The 25898-nt window shown below is 39.1% G+C and overlaps 1 protein-coding gene across 1 annotated transcript in view; it reads left to right on the forward strand.

Moving 5' to 3' along the window:
• The window catches only part of TNKS (tankyrase), a 136458-nt gene that overhangs the window by 52494 nt on the left and 58066 nt on the right, over window positions 1-25898 (forward strand). The window contains exons 4-5 of the mRNA XM_050338714.1: window positions 19370-19406; window positions 20281-20356. Coding sequence (XP_050194671.1) covers window positions 19370-19406; window positions 20281-20356 — 113 coding nt within the window. The remainder of the gene's footprint in view (window positions 1-19369; window positions 19407-20280; window positions 20357-25898) is intronic.

Genomic DNA, 25898 nt, shown 5'->3' on the forward strand with positions numbered 1-25898 from the left:
AGCCTGATGTGGTGTTTGATTATTCTTGCAGTTAAAAAAAAAGTAGAAAAGATTTAATGGCAACAAAGTAAGAACAAGTAGTTTTCTTAGTGTCTGAAACCGAGTATTTCTGTTGAATTGTTTCAATATATTTATGGTTGGTGCAGGAACTTCAAATTTGGCAGATGTTTGCACTGGATTCAGTGATTTGCCTTTAGCTTCCCCTGTGGAAGTCCACCTCATTTTGAATGAACTTTGTTTTTGAAAATTTTCATTTCCTAAACTTCCAAAGAACTTGCTATCAGGTTACAACTGAAAGTTGTACACTTCATTGCTGCAGGAAGTATTTTTTTCAGTTGACTTCCTGAGGGCACCAATTAGGTATCAAGAATATGCTACCAGATGTTAAAATGGTGGAAATTGAGGAAGTCATGCAAATGCACACCAACAAGTTTTCAATCTAAGTAGTATTTACGAAAGTTTGGAAAGCAAATGAAACTGGAATATTTCTGCTTTGCCATGAGTTTGTTAAAGACCTATTCTAAATCCACAGTCATTCAATGTAAATAGGGTGTATAGAGTTAAGTCGTTGTTAGTGAAGTGCTTTGAACAATAAAGCAGTTAGCAAGGGTGATTTTTAAAAAATTCCTCTTGTAAGAGGCATATTCATTTGAAATTAAGGAAGCACTTAACATGAAATTACTGTTTCACACTCGGTGTAGACTCAGGCATTTCATTGCCAAATGCAGATTTCAGCATTTAGAAGCATCACATTCTTCTCGATCCTTGCTCCAGGAAGCTTGTTGAACTGTATGAGGATAGGCAGGGGAAGGCAGATAAACACGGTCATACTTCTCACCCTGATGTGCTGAGCAGAAGTATACAGTGGGAGAGCTTGTGGTAAAGGTTATGTTTATTAGCACTAGGAGACAGCTTTGAAACAGTCCCTTGGCATACTTTGCTGTTGGCCTTCTTGGGCATGTCAGAAGAGCTGGCCTTCAGTAGGCAATAGCATCCCTCTCCTCTGTATACTGGTGAAATTTAGTTTCAGCCTTTCAGGGAGGTGTTTCTATGTGTGGCCAAGTATACATTCTTCTTAGAGGATTAGTTTTTTTCAGTCACTTTGCTTTTCATTCTGTTAATGCCTGATTTATTGTTCCTAATTCATTTGATCCTGCCACGCTATGTTTAATGCTATTCTACGTTATTGAAGCAGCCAAAGCTGTTTTAACAAGCTGAGGAATGGCATCAGTATGAATTTGCTGGCGTTTGTGTATTGCTTAAGCACAGCTCTGTGCTGCGGGTTGCAATACTGCTGTTGCTCTTATTCCTTCAGTCTTTGCAGGTATTTGTTTAGAGGGGTGAAGACTTTGAGGAATGTCACCAGGTCCTGAATATGTTTGCCTTGTGATCTTGTCATTGCCATATGAATATATGCTTGTGTGTATCCCAGCTGTCAGATGAATAGGGTTCACAAGCCCTGCTTCTCAGGTACAGTCTTGTGAGGAAAGACTGCCTTGAGCAGGGCCTTACTAGTGGTGAAGGTAGTTTGAAGAACTTCATCTGTAGCAATGCAGTATGTCAGTGGCCAGTGTTCTATGACTGCAGTCCAGAGTGTCTTAAGTGTTTGGAATGGATTTGGATGCCAAGTCCCTATTTTTAATGTTTTATTCTGTTCATGTATATGCTGATGGTATTCAGTGAGGTCTGCTACACACCAAACTTAAACACCTTAATTCACCTGAAGGATTCTTAATGTTTTTCTTGATATTAAAATAATTCCTGTCTGTAACTCTTCTGTCTCTTGTCCTGTTTTGTTTCTTTTCTCTGCCTGTCATACTCTCCAGGACAGCTTCCTTCCATGTTTCTAAGTACCTATGTACTTTAAGAAAGTCATATCTGAAACAAGTCCTTATTTTTTCCCCTATTTTCCTCCACCTCTGGTGGTCTCCAAAGGGTTGAAGTTTACCTCTGCTTGGTAAACAAGGAGAGGTTATAGAGATTTGGAGTGAAACTGCTCGATAGAATCAAGTCTGTATCAGATGGAAGTTGAAAGAAGTGGTTGTCCTAGCTTGTCTGAAGTGAAGTGGATTTGGTACTCAATGCAAGTGCAGAAAGAGTCCAGATTTTTACATTTCAGTACTCACAGTTGCTTAATATTCCCATAGAGTGCCGAGTGCTTTAGATAGACTGATAACTCTATTATTGTTATTATTGTGGTGCCTCACCATTATACAATGTGTGTGTAAACCATTTGAGGAAGGAAGGTTGGCTGCGATAATGGTACCAAGTAGAGCAATTGATTATGTGGCTGCAGAGTGTCCCTTGGGATTTGTGCTACCCAGTCTACCTTGCTGAAAAGGCAAAATGACAGGATTTAAACAACAGATTCATGAAGTAGATTTGGTTTTTGCATTCTAAAAAAGGCTAATGAGTAATGCAATAAGGGGTCTAGAGATACTATAGGCAGGTAGTACGGTCTTCCTTGAGGGCAATGACGATATGACATTTATTGAAATAGGTACATGTTTGCAGTGGAGCATGGCAGCACAGTGCAGGCTTGAGCTGAAGAACAAGGCACTTTTTTTTTGTGGTTTAGAAATGTGATAGCCCTTCTTTGTAGCTGCAGTTCAATAAAATGCATTAGACATGAGAATATCAAGGTCAGTAGGGCTGCTCACATGCATGCTAAAGTTAAGCATACTTTGGAGTGATCTAACCATACTATTTTTGGGACTTGGAACAGGCATTTTATCACCTGAGCTTCACAGGAGTGAAAAAATACCAATAAAATTTGAAGAGTTCAGATGAGAAGGAAAAGAGCTTGAAAGACTGAAGTTAAGAGGTGTAAGTAAATGCAGAGTGAATTGATTTTTCATCCATTTAAAATCATCTTGTTACTACTTTGGTGGCCTAAGGGATCATCAAATGTGACCTTGAGGATTCTTTTACACTGCCAGACTAGAGTAAAATTCTTTTTTTCCAGAAAGGAAAAAGAAGATGGCTATTCTGTATAAATATGCAAAAGATGTGGGGACTGGTAAAGAATTACGGTGTATGAAAGGCTTCCTGGCCTGCTGCACATTTGAAGAAAAATTAATGTTATAGTTATATATCCCTGAAGCAGAACACCATAACCTTGTCTGGCCTGGTTCAGTTCTTTCTATGGGGGCAGACAGTGTGGATGTTAATGGTTCTGGATTACTTGTCTCTCCTTTGTCACATCACAACTTGATGGATTTGATTGGGTTCATGATTATTTTTTTTTGTTACCTTGCTGTTGTAATTCAGTCTAACGGCAGCCTTGACATTGCTGTGGCTAATGTAGTGATCAACCCTGCCAGACAGGTGCATGAACTGAAGGTATTTGCACTAAATTGAAGTTACTAGGAATAAATAATTCAAACCACAGAGTAGTCTGCCCCCCTACTCTGAACTCAGTGGTTTGCTTTTCAAGGATAATGAGATGTGTCTTCCATTCAGGTTCTTTATTGTTCTTACAATACCTATACTAATCCTCATCTGAACTAATAATTCTCCATGTATCTGCATGGATAAGGTACCCTGCGGTTTCCTTTTAACCATCAGTAATTGCATCAAAGATTTGTTTGGGGTAATTTACCTTTCCAATACTGTCACATACTGCATCTGTCATCTTTCCTTGAGAATTGTTTTTGACCTGTACTTGCTGTAGAGGTCAAGCAAGTGGATCTGAAGTTGCTTGAATCGATCTCCCCTTAAAAGGAGGCACTGAACTAGCAATGTCACCCGTCGTGGTAAATTTATGGCGATTTCTTACCAGGTCTTCAATAAAAACGATGTACTGTTTACTTCAGTGCTCTTGGATGGTGTGCAGATAGGAAGGAGCATGTTCAACTCTTGTTTTCCTTTTGCGATGTTGTGCAGTTTCCATTTCTACATACTACTATTTTTCTTTTGTCTCCACATTTCTGTATTGCCATCCTGATTAAAAACTGAGGCAAGGCTGGTGTGAAGAAAACCGGTGCTGCCAAGCGGAGAAGGATGTTCTGTCCTCAGCTAGCGTTCAAGGCAAGAATGAGTAAAACATTAAAAACACATCATTTCTTCACAAAGGAGTACGTCTTTTCTATCCATAAATTGCAGCTAGTTGTCTGCAGCAGTGAAATGTGTATAGAGCTTCTCAGATGAAGCGTCTCCAAAGAGCAAAATTAAGATGGTGAGGTACCAGTCCAGAGGCAGGGAGTGAGCCAAGGGAAGCTGAAAAACTGACTGGTGGCTGATGGCTTCTGTGTTGCCAGAAGAGCAAAGTGTTATATTCCAGAGAGAGCAGCATAATTTTTCAGGTGTTGAGGAAAGACAAGCCTGAAATTTTACTCTGCAACGAGTACAAGCAGTGATTTGAGGTTTTTTGGAGGACGCAGGGAAGGGGACTGGTTATATAAATGTCTCAATACCTAAGGACCATTTCAAATAATTTACAAACCAAAAAAAGTTCTCAAAGATATCTCCAGGAGACTGTTATTCATAGATACTGTTCTTTTTGGTTAAGTATCTATTCTTTGAATAGAGGCTTTATACAGTGGAGTACTGCACTGTACACTGCATTGAGATAAGAGGACTGACACTATATTATTTTCAAGCATATATTTTGAAATGTCATCATCAGAACATATTTTTAAATAGTTGCCTGTTCTGTAGCATACAGATGTTTTGAATGGCATATTTCCCTTCTATTGTCTTTTATTTTCCTTTGGTCAACTGAAAAGTAAGCACTTTACTCTTTTGAAAGCATTCCTTTGTGTTTTGAAATGAAACCTTCTGTATTTTCTACTGTTTCAGTAGCATTTTCAGCTCATAACGTAATTTGATTATTTATTGGTCATAGAACATCATGATCCATCTCCGGTGCTCTGCAAATTTGATTTTGCTTACCATTTAAGAATACAATGTTGTTCTTGTCTGTTTGATCTTTATTATATAAAATGGCAAGAACATTTTGGCATAAATTCAGAATTCAGTTTATTCCTTCAATTTGGGCAGCCAGCTCTGTCCTTACACAAGTAGTGGACTCTGGGCAACTCTCAGCTGTCTGCCATCTTCAACAAAATCATTACCTCTTTCTATGTGTGTGACATAAACCAAGCCAGATGATAGAAGTGACTGGCAAGGCTGCCAACTGTTCTGGGGAATAAACTAGTATGGGATAGAGGAGCTTGTCTTCTTGTTGGGAAGACAGCATTAAAAATCCTGTGATACATATCAGTACCTCTGAATACCTTTTGGATCCTCATATCTACCACTGTCAGCCCTAAAGTAGCCACTTCTCATGACAAATGACTGATTCTGTGCAGAATACCCAATTTTCTATACATGGTCTACTTTTACTTTCAGGGAGGTAACATGGGAAAGGGCATAAGGGCCAAAAACCCCAGCATGGCATGTCATCAAATCAGGGGAAATTGGGCTATTCATTTCTGAAAAGCTTTTGAATAGATTTGTGCAGGGAGCTGGACTCAATAAAATATGCACCTTCCTTTAGGAGCTCTGTTCCTACTAGCAGTGGAAAAGGAAGGCAGAGCCTTGAGAACCTTCCCTATGAATAGCTGAGAACTGACTATATTTGAATCTTATTTTTTTATTAATGAATTCCAGCCTTTACTAATATTTTTACTAGCAATTTTTGATGATCATATTACTCTTGCTACTTCATTATAGAAATAATTATTACTCTAGTAGACTCTTCTTAGGGGATTAAGCACCAGGATTTCTGTAGCTAAATACTTTCTTTTGCAGTCATTGACTTTCCCAAAGTCGTAAGCAGAGTTGCTGTGTGTTCTGCTCCTGCCTGAACTCCTGCTGTCAGCTCCACTGGAATGGTAGGCTCTCTAGTCGTCTGCCCAGGAGGAGGCAGGGTGTAGGCTGCATTGGCATCTTGACTTACGTCCACTGTTAAACAGCACAGTCAAGAGCTCGTTTCAGTGTGTGGTCAGTCTGAATTAACCTCCTTCAGGGAAGACTTCCTTCTGTGGCCAGGCTATTGCAGGGGTGAGTGCAGGGAGTTTACATTTCAGCAGTCCTTTGCCTGCAGAGTAAATTTCACATGTTTAAGGCAATTTTGTGCTGAAATGTAACAGGTAATCTGATGCTGAGAGACTGCTGCCAGTTAGCAGAACCATCCAAAAACTTGGGTGTCCATTTTGCAGTTGTAGAGTTCTTCTTGTTAAGCAGGTTTCTTGTTAGAAACGTAGGCAAAGCAGACCTGTGTGAAGAGATGTTATTTTGTCAGGAATATATTATTTTGTATATGATTCTGTTAGTCAGTTTTTTGTCATCCATTGCCCTGGAAGTGAAGGATTTATTTTATCTGACAGAAAGATAACCTTTGCTTTGAAGGGAGGGGTGCAGATTCTATATACTTTTTAGCATAACCATAAATCTTTTGTGAGCAACTTTTCCAGTAGATAAAGAAAATTTTTATATATATATACAAAAAAAAAAAAAAAAGGAATGCTTGATTATAAAATCAGAGGGATTTGGAAAGACCAAAATAAGACATGAAATCCAAACCAGCAACATATTTATATACTAAGTATGATGCTTTTATAAGAATGGAGAGAATAACATTTCTGTGTTAGTATCGCTGATCTTCCCCACAAATCTAAAAGGTGTTTTAAGTGATGTCTTTTCAAATGATGCAGTATCCTCAGGGAGCTAGATGAGAACTCTCATCAGTGTTCTAGAAATTGTTGGTCTAATTACCCAGTAAATCTTCCTTTCAGGGATCTCTCTCTCTCTTTTGAAATCGTGTTGAGCTATGCAGAGAAACCTCTTCCTGCTCACTGGCAGGGAAAATGTAGCTCCATCTCAAGAATCCTCCTCCTTTTGTCTGTGTGCACTACTGCAAGATGGTAGATGAGTGTTTTTCTCCTGGAGAGCAAGCAGATCAGAGGGAAAATAATTTATGACTTGTGTGCTTTGTGGCTTCTTACCATATGTGGCTGTGTAGGATTTGTAGGAAAGGTAGGATTTTTTGTCTTTGCTAAGGCTAAGAGCATCTTGGAGAAGGTGAGAAAAAGGGAGGAAAAAAGGAGTGTGCCTCTTTGCTGAGACCCTTCTTAGCTGCTGGCCAGGAATCCCTCCCTAAAAGCTAAAAGTACCGTACTTGCATGTAAGATTCAAATTGTTGGAGGACACCACTAAGGGAAGTTTTCTTGAGAAGCACCATCTGTATGCTCAAGAATGAGGTGGGCTTCCATATCTAAGCATAACATTCTATTTGGACCAAGATGATAAATATAAAGACTGTCCTGACAAAAACCAGAGGCAGACTGACATCTTGCACTGTTGGATGACTCTTGTAAGAGCCCACTGCCAAGGGTCAGGACTGCTGGTGTGACTGTTGAATGGAAAAAGGGAAGCCAGAAACTTTTAATACGCCCTCCCTTTGAATATTTCCTTGCCTGTTCCTTTTCGGTCTTGTGTCCTTCATCTAAATCCAAACCCATTTTGATTGCAGTAAAGGTTGTTACCGCTGGAACTGTTTTAATGGCACAGTGTGATCCAGCGAGAGCTGTCCTTTCTCTGGGCGTTTGTTCTTCCTCCCTGCAGTTTTCATTGTGCTGCTCTCTGAAGACAGACCCAGTTCTCTTATAGCCTGTCTTTGCTCTGCTCTGCTGAGGTGTGCTTGAAGGATGGCAAAAGGAGAGTCAGCGTCAGGGAGCAAGCTCTCTCAGTAATAATCTCACCATTTCCTGCATCAGTAAGTCGACTTTTATAGAAACAGATAAGCGGGAATCCTAAACTGGTGGAGGGGAAGGTACAGTATGATTTCTCCTTGATGGTATGTGCTCTCTGGAAGGAGTGGTAATACTGAGTTAGCTCATGCCAAACTAACACTCCTAGGGCACAGTAGAGAGAGCCTGCATTACCTGTTGCATGGTCTTCTTTCATTTTAGGTCAAATGGAGATTAAAAATACCACATTTTTAAAGTTAACAATGAGCTCTATGGAATAACTTTGAAATAAAGGCATTAGAAAAATAGACTGGGTTAGGAACTGCTGCTAATCCCATTACCTAAATAGAACATAACCTAAACACATTTTCTTGAGTATATTTAAGGTCATTAATTGTTGTGATGCATGAGGAATGTAGGAATACTTTCTGTCCAGTTATATTTTAAGTTATTTGAGGTAAGCAGTGTCTTTAAATCCAGTGAGATTTCTGGAAGTAAGTCAAAATGAAGAGCAGTATTTTTTCCTACTTCATACAGAACACAATTAAACTAGCTTTTATTGCAGGTTTACACAGAAACCTGCAGAGCTGTCATGCTGAGGGTATATGCAGCTTATGTATTTCCTTTCTGGCCTGCAACAGAGGGAGCATCTGTTTTGGAAGGTGCTTTATTTGTGGATATACCTGTGACAGTCAAGTCCTTGTACTTAGTTTTCCAATGCAATACCAATAACATGGGTGTGGTGTATGAACAGTGTCCAGCTGGATATAACTGGTGACTGCTTTCCATACAGTCTCCTTTCATAAGCTATCTCTTGAACAGGCAGCCCTGTATTGCATGTGATGAAACTTACTGTGCATAAATGAAAAATTGAAGAAGGAATGCTCTTATAATGACTGCAGTCTGGTGAACCAGAGCTCTTTAATTGACAACTTAGTATCTCTGTCCTTCAACAAACTCCTTTTTTCCTGTGGCGCTTTTCTGTTTCCAGTCTTTGCAGTGAACCATGTTGGTGTTTAGGCCAAGAAGTTGTTTTTTTTTAAGAAATCATGTGTGTAAACCTGTTACCTCTGAGAAGCAGCTAAGGAATTTGGGTTAAAGGTGGCTGATGGGTGACATCATTGCTCTCTGCAGCTTCATGAGGAGGGGAAATGGAGAGGGAGGTGCTGAGCTCTTCTTCCTGGGATCCTATGACAGGATGCATAGGAATGGTTCAAAGCTGTGCCAGGGGAGGTTCAGACTGGATGTTAGGAAGCATTTCTTCACTGAGAGGGGTTTCAAACATGGGAACAGGCTTTCTTGAGATGTGGGCAATGCCTCAAGCCTGTCAGTGGTTAAGAGGCATTTGGACAATGCCCTTAACACCGTGCTTTAGCTTTTGGTCAGCCCTGAAGTGGTCATACAGTTGGACTGGACTGTCCTTGCAGGTCCCTTCTAACTGAAATAGTTTGTTCTATCAGTAATTTAACTAATAAAGCATTTAAAACTATAAGGTTGACACAAGAAACTGAAAATATTTACGGAAGTTGAGTTATATGTAGTATTTAATTATTCTTTTATTGTTAGTAAATAATTTAACTCTTCTCAGATAGACCTCCTGCATATTAGCAGTAGATATTGTTATTGCTGTATTTCCATCTTGTGGTATGTTATTCCAACAGGAGTAGCATAAAATACTTGAATGTACATAATTAATTAATTTCCCCCCCAGCTAGTGTTTTAGTAGGTAGTTTTCAGTGAGGACAACAGTTTGCAGATTTAGTTTCTGAACATTTTCTATAAATGCAAGCTTTCTTTCCTTCTACAATGCACCTGTAGTCACATTAGGGCACAGAGTGGCTCTTTGCCTGAGTGAATATGCAGAGCCCACACCATGGCTCAGGTCAGGTGAAGCTTGAGTTGAGTTACTGTGACTGATCACTGCTCATGCAGACATGTTCAGAAAAGGTGTTAAAAGATAACTTGTAAAAATGAGACAAAACAAATGGAATCATTGCTTCTAAGTATATATTCTCTATATCATATGATCTGATAAGAAGGATAAGGGAGGAGAAGGATGTTCAAAGTCATCCTTCCTTTTGCTCTTTACTCTGGGGTATTAGAATGATTCTTTCATATCAATCCACATATCCTCTTTCCAGTCATGCCGCTGTCTGCTTTCTCCCCCAGATTTGTACTGAACTTTCCCTTATTTTCCAGCTGTCTTTTGACCCTTAACTGGCAAAAAAAACCCATAAGGAGGGAAAATTTGCCTGCAACATCAAGAGAAAATTGTTTGAGTTACATGGCCTTAATATGAGCGGAAAATCAGTTGGGTTATTTGTTACCTTCTTTTTGTTCTATGAAATGAATATTTTTCAAACTGTTTAAACTGAACTGGTGACAGATTAGTTTCCTGTTTGGCATGACAGATTTGTTCATTATAACAAAATCTATTACCTCTATTTTGTTATGCTCTTAGTAAGGATTTATTTGCTGTGCTTTGCTTAAGTGTTGTATAAATGTTGACTCTTTGTGCTGGTTTTTGCTTGGTTGGTTGGTTTTTTCCCCTTTAATGATATCTTTGCTCTTGGTAATAAGATAATGTTGTGATAATTGTTTTTGTTAACTTCCAAAATACAGTTAGGTAGTTTCACTGCTGTGTGTTGGACAGGTTTGCTCTGTTTCCTCCAGTTACAAAGGAGTTCTCCCTTCTGCTCACTACTCCAGGGCCCAGCAGGCAGAGGAAGCATTTTATGTTTTTTGTCTAGGAGGGAAAGAAGTGATTTAACCGGATTTGAGTTCCTTCCAGGGTATGTGCTGCAGGGCAAGCATGGCAACACACGTGCATTTTTTATGAGGTGGCAGCCTGTGTTTTCTCAAGCTTGTAGAGTAAGTTTAGATATATGGGGCAGCTTCAGATGTACAGAGGAAGGATTGTACTGTTCAGTTAAAAAAAAATGCTTTGGCACATATATACATTTTATGTCTCGTATTCATTTTCTAGCAAACATTCAAAAAACCCACTTCTTTAAATCTGTACAATTTGTTAGTACAAAATCTGTCATATTTGCTGTAGCTAAGAGAATATAGATTTTTTGTTTAAAATAAATGCTTTGGTTTTAAATCTAGCTATAGATTTTCAGACACAGTGTCCCCAGCTTGCTAGTGTGTTTTATCTGCAGTGGAAAAACTGGAGAAATTGCAAAATTTAGTCTGCCCATATTCACTCTGGAGTTCTTTCCAGAGAAAGGTTGGATGATGAAGCATAATTTTGGAGCTTGCTTTTATACAGTATAGCTTTTCTGAGGGTTATATTTTAATTTTTTTCTTGCTAGTTTTCTTCCATGCTTTGTGCCAGTTATAAACAGGTATTTCTGTGGTTTCTCTTTAGAAAGTGTTCTGGGGGTCACATAATTTAGTCATTTGTGAATATTATTTGGAAGGAAAGGGGAGGAAGCTGGCTTTTGAAAAGAATGCACTAATATGAAAGCAGCTTGGCTATCTGTCCACCTCTATTCAGGTCTACTAAGAGAGTTTCTTAGTCCTTTGTCTTCCTCTGGAAAGTTTTTCTAGAAATCCTGGAGAGAAAATGCTTATGCAGACATACTACAGAATTGAGAAAAAAGTCGTGGCTGAAAAAAATGGAACAGTTTTTTAGTTATTAATTGAGCATGGCCGAAGTAGTGGGAATTACAGTGGATGATTGTTTTTGCTGGTAGCTGGAATTAATACAAGGGGTGAAGGGGAGAAGCATGGGAATGTTGCCTTTGCAGTAGGCATGAAAGGGGTGGGCAATGGGGAAGGCTCTGGGAAAAAACCAATCAAATCCATATCTAATTTCACCAGAGATCTCATGAGTATTGAACTTTGATGAAAAGATGAGCCTCAGCCCCTTCAATTTCTCCCTCACACAAGTTTGTTTGGAATTGAAGAAGGTTCGGATTTTCTTTACAGTTCCTTGATATTCTGCAATCTCTTTAACTTTTCCAATTTCAGTCTGAAGACATGACAGATGAAAGTTCTGGTGTGTCTTCAAGGTAACTACAGCATTCTGTAATAGTACAGTTGTATTGAAAATAAGTTTTTCACACTGTGAATAAAAAGTGGATGTGTGCATGGTTACATAAACAGCATGCACTAATATAAAAAAGAAAACTACTTGTGCAGATACATTAAAGAGAATGAATTCTAAAAGTTTTGTCCGATTTATTTTTTCAGAAGAAAATACATTGTAGGGTATGGTAGCATTGTTGAAAGTAAAATGATGTATATGGATTAGCACATGATGGATGGTTGTAGGGTTTTTTAGTTGCTTTGTTCGGTTGTTATTGGTTTGGGTTTTGTTCCTATTATTGCCATCACTGTCGTTATTGTCTTGAAGTGCATGTGTTGTGTCCTTTCCCTGTACATTTAGGAAAATTCCTCTGACTTTTAGGATTGATGTAGCTTCATCTTTGTATCTTGTGATTTAAGAGTTAAGAAACTTGAAATATTCTAACAAAGGGGCTTTTTTGTCTTTCTGCTACAATATGGTAAAGGAAATCTGGTAGCATCATTTTAATAAACAGGTCAGCACCACTGAAAAGAACCCTTCTGAGAAACAGAATTATGTTATGTGCCAAATGTAAACTCAAAGGTGCTATAACTGCACGTGCACTGAAGACTCATTTTGATACTCTACCTAATCCTTCTTAGTGACCAAACTCCATAATGTGCAGTTAGCGTACTTAGATATGAAGATGACATTTAAATGCTGTATCTTGTATATACTTGTGTAGTAGACGTGCTTTGAATTGATGACTTTAATAGACAAGAATCTCTTCCATCACTAAAGACCCTAGCAGAAGTTTTGCCAATCTCCACTATACAAAGCTGCACATTTTCTGATGTGCTGCTTTCTGACAGGCCTTAGAAGAGTCTAGCTTTTTTTCTCTAGAAGAATAGATCAGGAGTGCTCTGCATTCAAGCTCTGTCCACTTAACTGAAAGTTGTTCCAGGCAGGATGCTGCTAGCTCAGTGGTTTGGTAGAGTTGTGGTCAAAACCAAATGATGTTTGTTTATTTCTTTAACTTCCACCCACACTTTAAAACATATCCCTAAAAGTACTTCATTATTAGCTGAGTCATTTGCCTTTTCTAAATTTCAGTTACAAATGGCTAATTTGAATCCACATGCACAGTGCCCGACTCATCTTACAGAAGTGGCAAAGTCAAGGCACCAAACCTTTCTTCCTGGGTAATATTCCTCCTTTTCTGGAACTTGTACTTGAAGGCATTATCTCCTGAGTTGCTTTTCTGTCACTTCTGTATACAAGAGTTGTTTTGGTCTTTTGCATCTGTGGCAAGAGCTTAAAATTAGGGTCTTGCTGTGTTCCTGGTTGAGCTTATTAGACAGCTTATAAAATTAGCCCATTTACTTGTAAGAAACAGCTGAGTGGAGAAGTGCAAGAGGCATAAAGAAATTAACCCTAAACAAGTGGGAAGTAAGGAAATATAATTATTAATAAGCCCTGAAATTACTGGGGTTTTCTATTTATGCTCATGTGTTTCTTGTGGTACTTAGTTATAAATGACTTCCCAAATTTTTTTGTTAGGCAGTTATTCCTACAACCTTGCACTATTTGGATGGTAAAAGTAAAAATACTTTCTTGCTTTAATTTAACTCCATATTTTAGTCCCAGCTGCTGCTTTACATGTAATAAAAGTTATATGGGGAAGAAGGGGTTGGTGAATATTTTAACAGTATGATTGGACTTGTCTAAAAGCAGCCATATTGAAAATAAAATTTGAGTTTTTTAAAAAAGAACAATAACAGAAAAAAACCACAAACAAACAAAAAAACTTACCACCACCCCCCCAACAACCCTAGTAGTCTGTGATGAGCACTAAAAGCCTTGTGCTCTGAGTATAACTTGAATATTTGTTAAAATATTTCAGTATTGCTCCAAAGACTTCAGTGGATTAAAAAGGATGGCATATGTGGAAGTGTGCTCATTGCTCACTCATAAATCTGTTAAGTCCTAGAGTGTCAGGGAAAAGGTATATTTTAATTTATTTCTACAGAGTTTCTTTGCTAAATTCAGTTTGGATTTTGGTGCATAGATTGCTTTCTTTGTAGCAATGGCAGCTCAAATGCAGAGTTTCCATTTCCCTGTCACAGCACCATCTTGTTCAGGCTCTTCATTCTGAAGGACTCATTTGGGTGGCCATAGGCTGAGCTGGATTAAGTAACAAATCTGATGGAGAAACATGGTCTCAGCCCCTGCAGCTGCATCAGGACTCTGCTGTTTTCCGAGCAGCCCGATGCATTCCTGTGCTAGCAGAGTACAGTGTTGTAAAGGCACCAGAAACACTTTCCAATGAGGAAAAGGGAGAGATTGTGATATCTGCTGTCTCTACAGCTCTGATGGAGAGGCCATGTCCTCTGTGTTACTGGATAATTGTGAATTCTTGTTTGGGAAAAAAGAATCCGCTGGACTGTTCATGAAGATCTTGTCGATCTTCATGTGGGATGTGTATTTTCAAAAGTGGTAATTCAGGGTTTAAGGGGAGGCAGCCAATAACAAGCTGTGGTCAGCACACACTTGAGGTCAAATGTAGAGCTGCCATGTTTTCTAATGAAGCAGGATTTCACCCCGACTTCCAATGCTGCTAGACCTCAGGACCTGCAGCTGCCAAGAAAGAATAAGAGTTCCTCAAACATTCTGTGGTTCTGTGATATTCATTAATTTTCCCTCCCCAGGCTGTGGCCAGGATTGCACGTTCATTAGGCTCACATCCTTTTGGGACATAGGTCAGAAGCAGGGTACCATTGGCTAGTGTAAAAATTTTCACTGTTTGTATCAATAGTCTGGGGATTTAAATTTAAAATTGTGATTCCATATGATATGCAGGTTCATATGGAAAAGCCTCTTTAGTTTTTCATTTTGATTGAGAATATGTTAATCCTTTTTGTTCCCATTATTTTCTGCCATTATGTTGGATAATAATGGCTTCATTTAATTTGTGTGACATTAATTTTTAGGGGAAACTGACATGTTATAGTATGTTAAAGCAAAACCTGCTTTGTCCAGGTTGACATTTTGGCTCTGGCTGTTTTCTGTATTAGTTGATGCGTACAGAGAGGCAGGAGAGGAATTCACCTTGGTTTTGAGTGTAGATGCATGGAAAAAGCACTGTTAGTTTATGCCATGCATTCAGATAAGTTTTTCAGCTTGCAGTATTCAAAAAAAATTTCAGGATTTTGGGAGAGAGTGAAATAGGGTTATTTCTCTGTACAGATTAATTGATTATGTTATCTTTTCCCCAGAATTTGGGATTTCTTTTTCTGTCTTGAACACATCTGTATATGATGATCATATTTCAGACTCATCGAATAAGCTTAGAATTAAAGTTTACTAGTGAATTAAAGCTGAAGTGGGTTTACTGATTATTCCTTGTAACTCTCAAATAATGGAATTGATTGACGCTGCCCTTTAGTGTGACCCCATGTAACACCACATAATTATGTGGCATCGATACTCACAAAAATAGGAAGATGGCATCCTGTAAATGGGAATCAGGAAGAACAGGTTAATGGTAGAGGAGGGCTCATGGAGACTGTCTGCAACAGGCTGGTGGTGCTTTTCTGGCTGCAGCTTTTATCATTAAGCTGGAAAGCGCAAATGAAAGAATGATATTAGGAGCCTGTAAAGATTTCAGCTTGTCACTGTTGGTGCACAGCTGTCTTTCATTCTCCCAAATACAGTGTTCCTGCATGTGTCTACGTTTGCCTCCAGCTCAGCGCTCCGCTCTTTTTCGGTGCCTTTCATCTATCGTGGATGGCTTCAAAGTGGCTGCTGACCAGCAGGTTGTCTCGGTGCAAGGCAAGGTCTTCTGTCTTGCACTGAGATCTCAATTGAGCTTCCAGCTACTGATCTGCTCAACCACCAGGTGCAAGCAGCCACTGATGTCTGATAGTTAATAAGCGTTTGCTGGTAATCAGCTACTGCAAAATGCTTCTAGGGCCAGGTACAGCAGTGGCTCAGTAGCAGCAGCTGATCAGGTCTTGGAGATAATTGGTTTTCTCCTGGGAGGGGAACAGAGATAGGACTAGTTAATTGCCTGGTGGTAACTGTGATTTGAAACACTGATTATCTGTGGTTACCAGTGGTGACCTTCTTATTCCAGTGTAAATGGAACAGCACTGGTGATCTGCAGCTGGGACCAAGTAGAGAACTTCATGGTTTAAAGGATACTGAGCAAGCTGTAAGCAGTGAACTTGATCACGTGCCATGAACACCAGACACTGAGCTGGTTCTGCTTACCTACCAGCTTTTGTCTGACAATATAGGAACAGGGACTCTGCTTTGGTATAGTGTTCTCTGCTCTCGGTTTTACACCCTGTCTTTGCCTTCAAAAATTCACTGGACAACTGCATCTGGGCTACCCAGCATGCAGAAGTGAGCTAGTCCAGTGCTGTCTGTGTGGGTTGCTGGGCCAAGAAGAGGCAGTCTTTCTGGGCTGTCAGTGGTCGCTCTTGTACAGAGAAGGCAGGCAAATTCTCACCTACCTTGCGTGGCAGGATGCATCTGGTGGTATGGCTGTGAATTGTTTGGGCTTGCCATAAAACACAGATAGGACAGGTTGAGCAAGGACAGATTGAGCTGATATATGGTAGAGGGGCAGGACAGCAATGAGATGAAAACTGTTTGCAGCCTTGTGTTTCAGTTTTGGTCTTCTGTGGAAAGGTCTAACATTAACTTTCACACCTCTGGCAGAAAAACTTTGTGCTGTCTAAAATATTACTGCCAAAAATCCTCTGTATTGACACTCTAATTGGAAGGATGTTTTTCTCTCAAAACTAGCAACTACTAAGAGACCTGGAAGACTAATTGAGGCTGTTACCTGCACTTTATTCTGCAGATGCCCTTTTGCAGTACTATAAATCCTAGCTTGCCCAAAGGAGCTTTTTAAATTGTGTTATGAGCTTAGTTAAAGTCAGTTTGATGTTCTTTCAACAGAAGTATTATGTGAGGTTGATGGTCTGTATTCCTGTACTTCAGCTCAGAACTTGACATTCATCTCTGCCCAAGCACACATGGTTTGTTTTCAAATGCTTTGCAAATGAATATTTTATTAGGTAGCTGTGGCCAATTGCTGCAGGATGGCCTTTGATAAGCTTCGTAGCCAAGCGGCTTTGGTTGTGTTGGCAGAGCCCTCTGGTGGGAGCTCAGCCTGTGCCAGCAGCAGTCGGTCCTGCGGGCAGTGTCACCTGCTTCTCCCCAAAACCATCAGCCAGACCTCTCTGGGCTCTGTGGTATCCCACCAGCTGACAGCTCAAGTGGTCAAGGGGCTCCTCTTTATCTCACAGAGCCCATGGAGTGCACTTGGCCGATGGCGTGCTCTAAGTGCTTATATAATTTTAGGTGTTGATTTGCAAAAAAAAAAGTACTGCTTAGTGAAAGTAAGTGACTTAATTAGGCACACAGTGGGATATTTCTAAATCAAGAGCCACAGTCTTCCATTTCTGTTGGTCATTAATGCTTCTGCTAATCAAGGTAGTTGAGGAAAGGGCTTTTGTGTTTTAAAATACCAACTTACTGAGCATGAAGGAAAAATGTTATTACACTTGTCTAACCTAATAGTATTCAAACCAGAATGTGCAAACAGGTTTTGTAATCTGGTTAGATCCCTAAAGTGTTGATATAATACAGGCCAATAACTCCACTTCAAGAAATCCAGCTGTTTGAGATTGTTGCACAAGTAATGCAGTAGTAATAAAAGGTCTTTTTCCTCCTCACATGCTGACCAGAGCTTTTCACTTACCATTGATTTGAAACACTCACAACTGTGCCCAGTATTTTATCTTCATTAAAATAAAAAAAGGGGAACGTGTACCATAGCTTAGAAAAGGCTTTTGCCTATGGTGGTCAGGACCTCTTTCTGATGAAGTTGGAGAGTGGTAGCAAGTCAAAGGCAGTCATATTTCCGTGTCATTTTACTTGTTTTGTAATGAAGTCTTTTCTTACGACAGACATACAAATTCTTTCAAAAGCGAAATTAACCTTCATGGCCTGTATTTGAAATGCCATTTCACCTTTGCTTTGAACTTACCTGCTCCATCACTGGGGTACAGCAACACAGAACTGCTCTGCTAAGAGATCCATTATGTGAGAGGCAGTTGCATGGTGGAACTCCTTGCTGCAGGTTGTTGTGAATTCCCAAAGCTGAACACGTTTCAGAAAGCAATTAAACACACTTGTTAAAGAAAGAATCGCCAGTGTGATGAGATGCAGATGCTGCCTTTGAAAATTCCCTAGCTACATCCAAGGAAATGGGGCAGAAGTGCATGGTTGTGTATACTCACCCTCTTCCTCCTTACCCTTGGGTGAAGGCAGGATGCTGAAATAAACCGGGCTGCTTAAGGAGAGGGCTGGTTTTGTGGTTCATGTCACCCTCTGCTGTTAACTGGAGGAGCTGTGATGAGGGGAATACCAAGCCCTTTTTGATGGATGAGGACTCACCCTCCTCCCACAGCCTAGAGATGTTCTTTGTAGAGGGATGTTGTTTTCAGATGAACCTTCCAGCTTACCTGCAGTCTTATCTGGCATTTTCCATGGCCCAGTGGCTTTCCTCACCTGTAATGAGTTTCTCTGGAGGCTTATTACAATTACACATAGGAGGCAGCACAAAGGTTTTTATTTCTTGCATGATAGCTTCTTCTTCCTGTTTTTTTTATAGCATTGTGGTTAGAGGCTTTAATTCTCTGGCAGATGGTAATACAGTATGTTTTTCAAGCCGTGTACCTTTTGACTATAGGAAACCCTTTACTCTGTGACTTTTTAAAGCTTCTGAAAAGCTAATTTCAGCATTGAAATTCCCTTCCATTTTTATTGCACAATATCCTCATGATTCAGCTTTGTAGAATACTGTTTTACTTTCACAGGTTATTTTGTCCCATGCTCTTTTTAATATATTAACATGCAGTTTTAACCCTGTGGTGCAACAATCCCTGTGAGTTGTCTATTTTTAGTAAGAATTTCAAATATAAATGTTGCTTTAACATTACTATTGGTTATCTCTAATCTCAGTGTCATAACAAAATCTGTTGAAGAGTTCATCCTCTTTTGTCTGTGCTTTTATTTCAAATGTAATTTTTGTATTTTCATATGTGCAAAGTGGCTGATGATATAATATCTGTGGTGTTGTTTTTTTTTTTTAATAATCCCTGCTCTTCTAAAGAACTTGGTAAAGTCTAATTTTACCATTCAAATATGCAGGTGAGAGCTTTTGGTGATCAGTAATTTGTACCTTTTCAAAAGCCGCACTGCCTTGCTTTGTCTTGGAATTTATTATGCTTCCCAAGTATAATGTGACATACTGAATAGGGCAGGGGGTGGGGACATTGTCTTCAGCTGACATGCTGTTATCAGCGGGACTGTGTTTCTGGACACAAGATTTCGCAGTCATTGGTTGTCCGAAGAAAGCCTTTCCATCTGAGGATTGGACAAGAAGATGCGTCAATTTGCTGCCCGTCTCCAAGGTACTGGTGATGCTGCCTCCACAAGCTGGCTAACGTCACAGCTCCATCACCCAGCGGGGTGTGGGCTTTTTTCTCCTCTTCTCTGTTTTAATTCTGTATTTGCTTCCTACTGCATTTCTTAATCTGTCTTCTGCCAAATGCTAACAGCATGATATTTTGCAATCATTTAGGTGAATACAAGAAGGACGAACTCCTGGAAGCTGCTAGGTGAGTGCTGCTTAGAATATAAAGCATATTTTGGGGGTGGAAACAGGCGAGGAAAAAGGGATTTTTAAAATAGTAATGTTTTGTCATTCCCTTTCCGTGAAATGATGCAAGCAAGCCACTTCATTAGCATAAATCTCTCCAGACTTTACAGTCTGGTACAAATATAAAAGCCTGTTTATGTAATTGAAATCCCCCACTATGGTGGTTATAAGGTTAATATTGAGTTTTTGCTTTAAGCTGCTTAAATCCTCTTTATCGTTTTGTGACTGTTCTTTTTAGGGGCAATTTAAATACTGGAATCTTTCTTTTCTTTTGGTTTTTACTGCTGCCATAGGATGTATTTTGAAAATAGGCTTTATCAGAACAGAGCATATGGAAGCCTATACAAAAGGTGTAAAGTTCAGTCATATATTGCAAACGTGCTTTTCATCTTTCCTTCTGACTGCACAAGACCATTTTATATAGACTGTTAACCCTTCTGAAAAATTTCTGGGTATTGGTATATAGTTGTTTGAAATGTTATGGGCCATATGCTATGAAAATATGTTAAATCCAGAACATTTATTTCAGCAAATGGCTTTCAGAGGATCCATAAAATTAGATAAAGGAAATAAAGAATGAGGTTAAGGGGAGAAATTGAGGTGTTTATGCATGGTCTTTTGTAATGCATTTAATTGCAAATCTAGTATTCTTTTCAGTATTTACCCTTGGTTTTTAAATCTTTGGAAGATTCTTTAGCCATTTGACATTCTCCCTGGCAGAGTACATATTTCAATATATTATACTTTGCAAAATACTTGCTAAGAATCAGGATATCAGAGAGCTCTGTCCTTTTTTCTCCCCTTTTCCACAATCTTCTCTTCCCCATTTACAGGAGTGGTAATGAAGAAAAACTGATGGCTTTATTGACTCCTTTAAATGTGAACTGCCATGCAAGTGATGGGCGTAAGGTAAGTTAATGCCTGCTTCATGTTTCAGTTATTCAAGAAAGGCCAATTTAAACATATTGGTAAGCATAGGTGTATAAACCAAGAGAGTGTGGGGGGAAAACCTATGATGCCTTTTCACTGTAAAATGAAATGCTGTTATACTTGACACCGGCAGTTGTGACAGGTTAGCAGACGTGGATTTCCGTGTATGTCTTTTAAATATCAAACCCTGGTGTACATCTAAAATGAAACTTTAAGACCTTTTGTAAGAAAACCAAAATATACTGTTGCAGATGAATAAAATAACTAAGGGAGGAAAGTTATTGTTCGTATTTGAACATTGAGCTAGGTGGTTGATACTCGGCTTTGCTCCTATTGCCCTGCCACATAGACTGGCACTGTATTGCTATGCTGAACACCTTCTGCATTTTCTTAAATATGGTGGTGTTGTTTTGACTTGCTCTGGCAGGGATGTTTAAATGAGTTAAATTAAGGATTAGGCTGAAACTGGAGGAGGGAAGAACATACGGAGCGAGAAGCAGATCCTATGATTTTTGATGTTTTAGGCATCAAGATGATAGTCTGTCTAGACCGTTGGATTTACAAATGTTGGTTATTTTTATTTTTTTTTTGCTGTGTACCAGAATGTTCTTAATAGGCATCTGTTAAAAAAGTCTCTCTCATGTAACAGTACCTCTCACTTTTGGAGAGAAAAGCATAGTAGTGTTTTCTTTTGTAGTTTTCTTTATTTTGGTGGAGCATGTTCGAGCATAGTATAAACCTCCACCCATTCTGGAGCTGTTGTGGAAAAGCCCAGTTCCACTGAAATCAATGAAGATAGGCCAGTTTATGCTTCCTTTTGATTAAAAAGTATGTTGTTGCTGAATATAAAAAATACAGCTCCACTGTACAGAAATTCCTATTTTTTTTATACACATATTAAAATATTTTCTCAGTTGTAATGCCTATGATACATACTATGTGACAGAAAACCCAACCAGTTTTTTGCTTGTTTACACTTATCACTCATTGAAATTTTATACACCTTCCAGGTTTTGAAAACAAGTAATTTTATGATCTGAGGACAGGTAAATGAACAAGGGCTTTATGTAGTTTAGCAGTATTGGAACTGATGAAACACGTTTCGTGTTATAGGATTAAACATATTGCCCATATTTATGCAATTTCTTTTTTTCAAGACTTTACCATTCAAATAAGAGCGTATTTAGGTGTTAATAGTGCACAGTGTTAAAATTAAACATGGTGGAATACAGCAGTGCGTTACTGAGTAATTGAGTCCCTATCACTGTTGATCTAAGGCCAAATGCAGAGTTATGACTTCTGTCAATAGTGTGAGGAATAAGCCCTTGCAGATGTTTTCTTGAATATTTATCATTTTGAAGTAAAAATTATTTTAAAAAATTAAGCTTTTAAAATTCATATTAAGCTAGCAGAAGGTATTTATCTGTTATTGCAGCCTCTGAATTAGTTTGAAAATTTATGCCCAAAGCTTAGAAAGCATATTGCAGTTAAAGCTCATGAGTGTGGACACTCTGGAAATATGGTTTTGTGTTTGGTTGTTGCTAAGTACACTGGTTATTGAAACTCCTTTTAAGATGACTTGCCATTGATGTTAATTAGCTTTTTAAAAAGGATGTCCACCAGATATATTTTTCCCCCACCATATGTGTACAAGCTGTGGAAGATGAAGTAATGCTCTGTAGCAAGTGTGGTATATAATTGTTAAGTATTTAATTTGTAAAGCAAAGCTTTCAGGTCTTGTACTAGTGCAAGATCACTTGGTGTTTAATCATTTTAAGCTGTGCTGCAAATTAAGTGAACCTTTCAGCCTACAGTAGAGCATTCTTGTAAATGAAAGTTTCTGCTGGTGTAGCTGCCTCTAGTTGACCTATGGTGATTCACACTAGCTGAGAATTTGTCCATTTTGGAAGTAGCCTTTTGCATTCCATGATGCTTTTTGTAATTATTTTTTGAAGATCCTCTGAGTATTCAAGCCTCAAACTTAGGACACTGTAGGGCCACAGAGTTAATGCAGCTGTCAGGACCAGGAAGTGCAGACGCTGCGGATTGGCCCGAGATTCTCCAGCATCATGCTTACTCTGCAGTACAGCTATACCCACAAACCCTTTCTCCAGTTTGTGCATTCCTTGGTTTTCTGAGATGTCCAGCACTGCTGTGAAACATTTAGCTTTGTTGGTGAAGAAATTGAGTTCCAGTACAGTTTTTCTGTATTAGCAGGTGGTGGTAGGTTGGGGTTTTTTTCATACTTTGGGTGCAATTGTATGTAGTTTACCTTTTCTCCCCTCCCTCCCTCCCCCACCCCCTGGGGATTTTTTCTGTGTCCCATGTATACTAACATTGGAGTTCTGGATTTATCATATACCGCATTTGCTCTGAGGTTGTGCTTCATAGAACAGGTAAGAGAGGTGGAAAGCTCTTGACAGTATCTTGCTGATTTGAAACCAGCTCAGGATGGAAATAAAAAAGACTTACTGCATTCTGGGTGCTGCTTGTAGCCTTTTTGAGAAGTATTGACAGCCAGGGTCTGATTCCTATTGGACAGGATTCCTTGCTGCTAAAAGAGTTACAGCTGGTGCTCATAACCATTGCTCCATGTGTTCATTTAGCATAGAGGTCAAAAATGAATAGGAATGAAAACTGAACTTCCTTCTTCCTCTCCAGGTCACTGTTTAGAGAGATTATGGGTATTGTAGAAATGCTCACGTTACTGAACCTTCTGAGCTGTTATCTGAAGAGGGAATTTATTCTCTGTTTCTACTTTGGAAATTATTTTCTGGAGTGAAAAATGAAGGATTGTGTGCAAAACAAAGAGCAATTTTATATGTCAGCTAAAGCATTCCTCCATACCACGGACCTGGGTAATTTGTGGGGGTTTGTTTTGAAGACCAAGGAAAATCAACAATAATATCTCAGGAACAATGATTTCATTGAGCTGGGTAATGATTGATTTTTAGAGTAAGAACTGGCTTATGTGCCTGTTGAATACATATGAGGGCACAAATAATAGTGCATGAGTACTGAGCTATATAGTACAGTGTATGCAAATGAGTATTACACAAAGGTAGGATTTCACAAAAACTATTCTTTTGAAATTGTCCTATTTGCTTTTTAAAAAGCAATGCTTGAGCTGAAATATAATAATATTTTTTTCGTGACAGTCTTGCTTTGATTTTCTGTTTTTAAACAGGAGACTGAAAGCTCACAGAATTGTTAGGATGTGGTGGTCTTTGTAACACAAAATTGGCGTGTTACGTCACTTTTGTTCACGTTGCTTTGCAAAGTATTTGCTCTGTCAAAACAGAACCTTGTACAAAACGCATGGCACCTGTGTTACTCCCGATGGGTCGGAAACTTCACTGAGTCCTGCCTGTGAGCTCTGCTAGACTCTTTGGTCTTTACATAATCTGTAGAAGTAATGACTTTTAGAAGACAAGCTATAGTGTTGAAGTTAGCAGATGGTATTGAATTTCGTACTGTTAAAAAGCCAAGGCGCCACAGCTTTACAGCCCCTGTTGTTTTCCCTCAAATATTTTTCTCAGGGGGTATCTTTTTCAAGACTCAGTTGTGAGTGAATTTTCAGAACCTGTTTTTTGACTATTTAAATCGCCAGGTTTATTTCTACTGCTGGAAACTAACATTTCTGACTTCTTACAACAGTCACTGCTTCAGTAGGCAAGAGACAGGTTTAAAATCGAATGTGTCATGCTTGCCGATTGAGTAGAAGCTCTTAGCTCTCTCATTTCCTTTGGAAAGCTGTTGTGAACACTTGAAAGGTGTTTCAGGAAGGAATTGATGTTGCCTCCATTTTAAAAATGTAGAAGCATCTGAGCTAATAAGGAGGCATTGGTTTTAGCAATTCAGATGAGAACTCTTTTCTACAAGACAAGTCTTCCCACATTGCTCTTGATAGCTTTCCAAAGTGAACTACCAGCTGACATGGTAATTAGCAATAGGAAGTTGGGGTTTGTTTTGAAGTTGGATTTTTGCTGGTATATAATATGCTGCACCTGTACTGCATTACACGTGCTCAGATCAGGCTGGCACTAAAGTACTCAGGTATCAGTTGAATAAAATCTTTTCTTCTTGCAAGAGAACCCAACTCCTCCAGTTGTTACTCGAAAAACCAGTTTGTTTGGTCCTCTTTTCAAAGTTCACCTCTTGAAGTAGTGCAAATATCTGATATTTTGAGCTCTTTGGAGCATAGAAAAATTATTATTCTGAAAAATAAAATGCACACTTTGTACTTTACTTCGAAGTTTCCATTGATTTGTTGCAGCTGCATTTTTTGTTTACATTTTGGATCAACCCTATGAAAAACAGAATACAATAGCATTACCTGTGACAGCTTGGTCTTTGGTACTAGTTCATCTCGAGGCAAGAATTACTATCAGAAGGCAGCACAGAATGCAATTCCTCCACAGCTACACTGTTTGTTTTTTTCTTGCACCTTCCCTCACTGTCTTGCTCCTCAGAAACTAGGAACTAATGCATCTCAGTTTTTCCAAGCACAGGACCATCCAGCACTGTGGATAAGGTAGTGATCCCATGGAAAAAAACTTGATAAATTAATAATTAAAAGGCCATTTCTAGCATTCACGTGGTCCTGCTTCACTTAATTTCACTGTGGTCTTCTGACTTGTAGTTCCCCTTTCTTTGTTTATTAGCAGTTTTCAGTCACTAATAGCTCACAGTACCAGTCCTTACTTACTTGGTATTATGCCTCTGCAATGCCTTTGTTGTCATGCCTTTCCAAACCAGCTGTAGACAACCCTGGATCCAGAATATCAGGATCAGGCCTTTTCATTAAACTTTGTGAGTCAAGGAGACATACTTACCTCTTGGGTTTGATTGAGGCTATTTCTTCTGACCATTCCTTCTTGCCATAGAGATGTTTATTTTTCTCATGCGTGGCATGATTCGGGTTCAGTGACACAGGGCACAGATGTAACAAGTGCAGCTCTGAGAAGTTCTGCAATGCAGTGCTGAGTACCAGCATCCCTGGCCTGAAGTAACCAGTGCAGAGTCTTGCATGTGTGTGTTTTGTGAAGAGGACCAAGTGCCCCTCAGCTTTTGCTATGGCACATCTCTGACACCAGGTAACATTATATTGGGTGGAATTGCAGATTCCTGCTCTTGCTTCCTCTTTCTTTCTCTCTACTGAGAGATCAGCCTGTAAACAAAGGGCTGATAAATAGAAATTGAATTCTAACAAGATCAGGTGAGTTATGTCTCCTCTTACCAGGGAGTCTCCAGTTTGCTGCTGGTTAAGTGAATTTGCCAGCCCCTGTGCCAGAATTCTGATGGTTCGCAGCCATTTTCATGAAAAATCCTGCAGGTTGAAAGAAAATTGGTATGCCTTCCAGTTTCTGAGTCTGTATGGAACAATTGATCCATATTTTCGAAAGCTCTTTCTTTACAGTTATTAAACCTACAGACCTGGGCAGAGGTTTAGATTCTCTTGTAATCATCTTGGCTTTAGGAGCTGAGGACTGAAGAAAAATGCCTTGTACTGCAAAATGTG

This window comes from Myiozetetes cayanensis, unplaced genomic scaffold, assembly GCF_022539395.1.
Source record: "Myiozetetes cayanensis isolate MyiCay16 unplaced genomic scaffold, myiCay2020 scf7, whole genome shotgun sequence".
Lineage (NCBI taxonomy): Eukaryota > Metazoa > Chordata > Aves > Passeriformes > Tyrannidae > Myiozetetes > Myiozetetes cayanensis.